General features: G+C 45.9%; 1 protein-coding gene across 1 annotated transcript in view; it reads left to right on the top strand.

The window, feature by feature from the left end:
- The first annotated feature begins 663 nt into the window (after window positions 1-663).
- The window catches only part of ogfrl1 (opioid growth factor receptor-like 1), a 6,543-nt gene continuing 4,706 nt past the window's right edge, over window positions 664-2,500 (top strand). The window contains exons 1-4 of the mRNA XM_029669428.2: window positions 664-954; window positions 1,884-1,961; window positions 2,045-2,123; window positions 2,326-2,404. Of these exons, the coding sequence (XP_029525288.1) occupies window positions 772-954; window positions 1,884-1,961; window positions 2,045-2,123; window positions 2,326-2,404 (419 nt within the window). The 5' untranslated portion in view covers window positions 664-771. The remainder of the gene's footprint in view (window positions 955-1,883; window positions 1,962-2,044; window positions 2,124-2,325; window positions 2,405-2,500) is intronic.

Genomic DNA, 2,500 nt, shown 5'->3' on the forward strand with positions numbered 1-2,500 from the left:
CTAAGGAGTCGAGATCCACGTTGCTACGGTATAATATATTACGTAGGAAATGCTGCTCTCATGTGGTGGTGATGAGATTGACATTTCTGGTTCCTGTCTCACTGAATGTTGATCTTTATACTTTGCATTTGATGTCCGCTCTGTTGTATTGTATCATCCAGCTCTGTTTATTCTATCAGCAGCTAATTGTGCTATTGACTTTGGTCCGTTTCCCACTCCAACACTGCTTGGGTAGGCTGTCATGTTGTACTACGTTCGTCTCTGTGTTACCACACACCAAAGCTCATCCCTTGGGAGGAATGCCCTTATTTAAATGTGCATTTAAGTAGTAAACTGTAGTCTGTTGATTAGCCCACCTAACTAGAAAAAACACGGCACACAACCACATGTGTACTATACATATCAATAGACAGGCCCATATAGCCAATTTCTACAATGAGGGAAAATCCGATTTTGACTCGATGGAAAACATGACGTCAGTGACAGAAATTGAGACTAATGATTTGTTATCTTTCTGACATTGACGATCTTAGAGGTGACACGAGTTAACCCCTGTCCCTGAGTCGCGGAGCAAGTGATGTCATCTTCGGTCCTGATGCTGTCACCTGGCACGCGGCGCACGTTGGGGGTGTGTTCACCGCGGCCAGCAAGTCTGTGGATTGGAAACTCCCTCAGCCTGCCATTTAAAAGAACCAGGAGGCCGACTCCACGTCAAAATATGTAGGCTAAAAGGACACAGAGGACGGCTGCGACTCAGTGTAGGTTTGATAAATGGGAAATCTGATAGGCAGTTTGCGCTACAAGGAGCCGAGCACTGTGGAAGAATGCGACTCGACGTGGGAGTCAGACTCGGAATGCGATGAGCAGCCGGGTGATGAGGACAGCGGGATATCCGAGTGTGTCAGCCCCCCCTTGACGGGGAGATGCGGCGAACAAGCGGACATGTCCCCGCAGGTAAATACCAGCACACGACAGAAACGCAACAGCACAAGAGCGTATCTATAGCAACCAGACACAGAGAAAAATGGAAGAAGAGCAGACTGCCCTGAGCTAAATTAGAAAAGGGAAATGGCACAGCTGCATAGCCGACTCGCTGAAAATGTCAACATCTCAGCCTAATGTTGGGCAACCAAAATCAGGCTTGTATGTAGGCTTGTAGCTTAGTTTAGGCCTATGTCTCCAAATAATTGTTCTCAACGCATGTCTTGTTGCCATGTCTAGGCTACATCTAATGTCATTGCCAGGTATCCATTTGATGTGGTATTATGCATTGCCACAAGTGGATGTATTGTATCTTATAGCCATAATTCCGACATTATAGCCTCCAGTTTGAATCAAAATGTTTTATATCCTCGTTGGTTTCCTCAATGTCCCAGGTGCACAAGCAGAGAGAGTAGGCTAGTGTTGTGAGCATGTGAGACAGCGATCTGATGAAGGTGACCATTTTTTTACATCAAGAAGAATAGGGTCAAATATGGGGAGACAATATGACAATAGCCTACTCAACAACTCTACAATTTCGAAGGGCAGCATCTCTGCTCATTGGTACAAAAGAGGTAAACAACAATATTTTTCTATAATGAGTCAATTGCCTTTATTATTCCTTTATATGCCTTGACATGGTGCCTTCGGCTTCATTTGATCCTGACTGTGAGTGCATCTGAAGCCTCCATAACACTAGAGTTGGATCCATGGGGCAGAAGGTCGCAGACTGTTATACCCACACCAACAGTGAACCCATTGAACCCAGACATCTGTTGTAACACAGCTTGTGGTTACATGTGTTTATGTGTCACTCAGGGATCATCTGAGTTGCAACCTGTCAGTGTTTACTTACACTCTCTCCATCTCTCTCTCTCTCTCTCTCTCTCGCTCTCTCTCAGTTCTCTGGCTCTAGCACCAAGATGAAGAGGAGCTTTTATGCTGCAAAGGATCTTTACAAATATCGCCACAGCTACCCGGTACGCTCCACACACACTCACGCACGCGCGCGCGCAAACACGCACACTTCCTGACTTTTCCTCCTTTTCCTCTCCCTCCCTAGAACTACAAGGAGCCCCGGTTACCTAATGAGTACCGCAACCTTCGCTTCTACCTGAACACGATCCCTCTAATACCAGATGGTCAGTGCACGCATGCACGCACGCAAGCACACACACACACACACACACACACACACGCACACACACACACACACACACACACACACACACACACACACACACACACACACACACACACACACACACACATTTTAAGCTAACCCCAAACCAGGCACATGTCTTTTCTGTATAATTTATGTGATTGACCTGAATCCATCTCTAGTCATCTTCATTGAGGAGATCCTGACCAAATGGAAAGGAGATTATGACAAACTGGAGCACAACCACACCTACATACAGTGGTGAGAGCTCCGTCAAGTTACTATGGATGTGTGTGTCATGTGCACCTGCGACTACTGGGTTCAAATACTATTTCAAATATTTCAAATACGTTGAGT

This window comes from Oncorhynchus nerka, linkage group LG10, assembly GCF_034236695.1.
Source record: "Oncorhynchus nerka isolate Pitt River linkage group LG10, Oner_Uvic_2.0, whole genome shotgun sequence".
Classification (NCBI taxonomy): domain Eukaryota; kingdom Metazoa; phylum Chordata; class Actinopteri; order Salmoniformes; family Salmonidae; genus Oncorhynchus; species Oncorhynchus nerka.